Source organism: Mastomys coucha, unplaced genomic scaffold, assembly GCF_008632895.1.
Source record: "Mastomys coucha isolate ucsf_1 unplaced genomic scaffold, UCSF_Mcou_1 pScaffold22, whole genome shotgun sequence".
NCBI lineage: Eukaryota > Metazoa > Chordata > Mammalia > Rodentia > Muridae > Mastomys > Mastomys coucha.
In genome coordinates, this window is record NW_022196905.1 from 96,006,269 (window position 1) to 96,010,893 (window position 4,625).

The following is a 4,625-nucleotide window of genomic DNA, read 5'->3' on the forward strand; positions in this document are numbered from 1 at the left end:
GAGTTCCAGTGTGGCTCCGAGTGTGTGTCTCTGTGCGTTCCAGTGTGGCTCCGAGTGTGTGTCCCTGTACATCCAGTGTGGCTCCGAGTGTGTGTCCTTGTGCATCCAGTGTGGCTCTGAGTGTGTGTCTCTGTGGCTCCGAGTGTGTGTCCCTGTGCGTTCCAGTGTGGCTCTGAGTGTGTGTCTCTTGTGCGTTCCAGTGTGGTTCTGAGTGTGTGTCTCTGTGCGTTCCAGTGTGGTTCTGAGTGTGTGTCTCTGTGCGTTCCAGTGTGGCTCCGAGTGTGTGTCTCTGTGCGTTCCAGTGTGGCTCCGAGTGTGTGTCTCTGTGCGTTCCAGTGTGGCTCTGATTGGGTTAATATGCAGTGAGTTCCAGACCAGCCGAGACCACATAGAGAAGCTCTGCCTTTAGAAAAAAAGGAAAGGACTCTAAGAAAGGTTTTAAAATGGAGTAGATCACAATTCAGCGTTAAGTAGATGTAAGTTGTTATATGAGGCCAAAACCATGCAGACTTTTTCTTACAGGTAGAACAGGGCAAACTATAAATACAAAGTAATTAATTTATTGTTAGGAAACAAACTCTGAACTGAGAGATGAAAGCCAGGCAATAAGTTTTGCTTGCCACCAAGGGGAGAGAGACAACCCTGTTACGGTGTCATCTGTCCTCCACATGTGTGGGTGACAGCCACACACATACAAAAGCCACTCAAATAAATAATATGAAATGACAAAATAAAAGGTTCTTCTCACATATCCACAAGAGTTACAGATGTCAGTCATGTCCCTCGCAGCTGCTTTGACAGTGTCACTTCAGAGCGAGCTTTTGTTCTGTGAAAGAGCTTTTCCCATCATTCAGAACCCTTGTCACTATACTCACAGAGAAGTAACAATGTCTATGTTTATTTCTCTAGTTGCTTACTATCAAGTTCTACTGTGTGTAAGTTTACTTTGTTACATCTGTTACCACATTAGTATTACATACTCTATATTAGTAAAGCCCAACTTTCATAGAAAGCCACCAAGCTGACATTTAGATAGAGTGAAACAGAAACCATAAACAGGACCTGGACTGCTGCTGGTTGAAATGCACTCCATCAACTTATGTGATGGCGAGTCCAAGGAGGGCCATAGAAGCCATTGTGGTCTTTGACTCCAGCTTCTTGTGAAACTCATGGTGACAATTCATGATGGTGACATGCCCTTTCTCTGTGGACATTCACAGATGACACCACAAGAGTGCCTCTTGGAGATGAAGGCGGATACATCAATGCCAGTTTCATCAGGATCCCAGTGGGGACACAGGAATTCGTGTACATTGCCTGCCAGGGGCCATTGCCCACCACTGTGGGGGATTTCTGGCAGATGGTTTGGGAGCAGAACTCCACGGTGATAGCGATGATGACACAGGAGGTGGAAGGAGAAAAGATCAAATGCCAACGGTACTGGCCGAGCATCCTCGGCACGACAACCATGGCCAACGAGAGGCTGCGCCTGGCCCTCCTGAGAATGCAGCAGCTGAAGGGCTTCATTGTGCGCGTGATGGCCCTGGAGGACATTCAGGTGAGTCACTCGTTAGCCCTGTCTCCTCTTCAGAAAGGAGGTCTGCACGCTCTCTGTGAGGCCTCAACAGAAAGAAGCAGCTCATCTACTAGCTTATTTATTTTTGAAACAGGGTGTCATGTTAGCCCAGGCTGGCCTCAAAGTCATCATACAGCTACAAGAACCTGGAAGTCCTAATCCCCCTGCTTCTATTTCCTGGGTACTGGGATTACTGGAATGTGTGATCCTGTAAAACCACACCCAGCATCCAGCAGAGTTTTAAGTGTGGCCCTCATACAGTTTCCTCTGATAGATGCTGTATTAGAACGAATCATGGGGTTCTAATGTGATCCTCAGTCTGTGCCTAGGAATAAATAGCACAGTACAGTTCATAAGCTGTAATGTACATAGAAACTTATTATCATCATCATCATCACCATCATCATCATCTTCTTCTTCTTCTTCATGTTAGTGGGACAGGGTTTCTCTGTGTAGCCCTGGCTGTCCTGGAACTCACTCTGTAGACCAGGCCAGGCTGGCCTTGAACTCAGAGATTTGGCCTTCTGCTTCCCAAGTACTAGGATTAAGGCATGTGCCAGCACACCTGACAAAACTTGCTTTGTTTAATACCTACAAGGTCCAACATAGACTAATTCAAGCTGTTTTAAGAAATCCGTGGCTATCAAAGCATGTCCTGTAAAGGCAGCTTATGTCTTTAGCGGGTGTGCACAGTTGTACCCTATCAGCTGTCATTTACGTACTTCATGCACACTTGTCAAACACACTGGATAAAGTTGATGCACTGGCCCTTCAGTGCAGCACCCTTTCCAGAAACATGAGCTCTGCAGAGCCATGTTTGCTACTGACTCAAACTGTCTTCAGTTCTCCGTGTATACATGTGTTTGTGCGTGTACACACACGTGTAGGTATGTCTGTGCGCATGTGGAGGCTGGAGGTTGGTGCTGGAATCTTCTTCCGTGGCTCTCCACCTTCCTTGAGAAAGACTCCGTCCCTGAACATGGAGCTCACAGACCAAGCCACTCTGCCTAGCCAGCAAGCCCCAGGACTCCTGTCCCCATGTCCCCGGCACTGGGATTAAAAGGCAGACCCGATGCCCAGCTTTGTCTGTGGATGCTGGAGACCCAAACTCAGATTGCCATGCCTCTGCGATAAGCACTTTACCCACTGAGCTTTCTTCAGCTTCTCTAGAAGGAAGAAACGCATGCTGATTCACTTCTGTTGGCATTATGTAAAGGGAATTTGTGCGAATTTCCTTTTATGGTTTATTATTTACAAGGTACTCGAGGTTTTAGTCCTTTATGAAACCTAGTTGTTTAAGTTCCTAGGCACCGCCATGTGATGTTTTGGTTCACATGAGCTTACTGATAGCTCAGATGAGCTTAGCAGTTCAGTGTTCCTCAAGTGACTTGATCATGTATTATACATGTGGTAGTAGAGCTCAACCTTGGAGGGGAGCCTGGGTTCAGCATTTTAACAACAGGCAAAAAGCCATTCCATCTCCCATGGAGCTTGCTGCCTACATGGGGGGTGCTGGTGTCAGTAGTCCTGCTGGGGGAACAGGACAGAGACAGAAAGAGTTGTGGGACACTGAGAAACAGGCTATGTGTTCAGAGACTCAGAATGGCCTACGAGGCTGCATTTGAGGAAAACGAAGCAGAGGATCCTGGGGAGGGGGCATTCTAATGGGAAAGAAAGAATAAAGGTTCTGAGGCTGACATTGCCATACATGTAATTTAAATGAGCCCATGGGAGCTAGGTATGACTTTGGCCTGCCCAAGAGCCTGGACACCATCCCCAGCCACTAGGACTGAGCGGTGGTGATGCAGTCCGTATATTTCTTTTCAATCTATTGTTGTTGTTTTTAGCCACAGTCTTGCTCTGTGCCCTAAGCTGGCCTTGCACACTCTGTCCTCCTCTCTTGGTCTAAATACTAGAAATTAGGCATACACCACCCACCATACCCAGCTTTGTGTGTTTGTGATGCCTTTTATCTCTTCCATTTTTTTCTGTTGCTCTGATCCAACATGCCACTCAAATTCAAAAGATGGAACTAATACTATAAAGACCTGACCTAGGGACAGGTGACATTGTAACTCACTATGCTTTATGTTTTCAGACAGGGGAGGTCCGACATATTTCTCATCTGAATTTCACTGCCTGGCCAGACCATGATACACCATCACAGCCAGATGACCTGCTCACGTTCATCTCCTACATGAGACACATCCGTAGGTCGGGCCCGGTCATCACACACTGCAGTGCTGGCATTGGACGTTCAGGAACCCTCATATGCATAGACGTGGTCCTAGGGTTAATCAGCCAAGATCTCGAAGTAAGTACAATATACGAGCAACTGTTCAGTGATGTGGCTATTTAAATGTGTAATAAGGCTCTGCGGCCTCTGTCCATTTTTGCCTCGTCCAGACCTTAAGCTTCCCTGTGAGATCAAGTCAGTACTGTTGCACAGCTACAGAAAATACTCAAGTACCAAAGTCCAAAATACAGCCCACTTTAAAAAAAAAAATTGGGCTTTGTCCTTGTTAGATAAGAAATGAATATTTTTGTTTGAAAATTAATGCTAATTACTCTAAGTAGTTACTCTTAATTTTTAAATATTTTAGAAATATTACTAAAGCAAGTAACAGCATGATCTTACTTCGACTCTAATCTAAATTAGTATGAAACCTTCTGAATTGCCAAAATATCTCGCATTTAATATATATAGCACATGTTTTTTTATCTATATGATATATGTATATACGTATATATGTATATATACATACACTGATTAAAACCACTGTCTCTTAAAGGCTTTTAGATGAAGCAGTCTTCCCAGCACTTGATAGTATTATAACCTATGATAACTGAAGTGGGGCAGACCAGTCCAGTCTGTCCTCATTTCAGACTGTTAAGCATCAGCTAAATTAAAAAGATATGGAATTTTATTCTGGACAGCAGTGTGTGAGTAATATTGCTTACATTAATTTTTCTATAGTTTAAGAATTTCAGAGGAAGAGAACTTGTATTAAAAATTTTCAAACATAGTAGACTCTAATTCTTTTTTTTT

The 4,625-nt window shown here is 44.6% G+C and overlaps 1 protein-coding gene across 7 annotated transcripts in view; it reads left to right on the forward strand.

Annotated features, from left to right (window-relative positions):
- Window positions 1-4,625, forward strand: part of Ptpn13 (protein tyrosine phosphatase non-receptor type 13) — a 192,125-nt gene that overhangs the window by 182,757 nt on the left and 4,743 nt on the right. For all 7 annotated transcript variants that reach the window (XM_031337024.1, XM_031337025.1, XM_031337026.1 and 4 more), the window contains 2 exons: window positions 1,221-1,558; window positions 3,675-3,890. In XM_031337024.1, coding sequence (XP_031192884.1) covers window positions 1,221-1,558; window positions 3,675-3,890 — 554 coding nt within the window. The remainder of the gene's footprint in view (window positions 1-1,220; window positions 1,559-3,674; window positions 3,891-4,625) is intronic.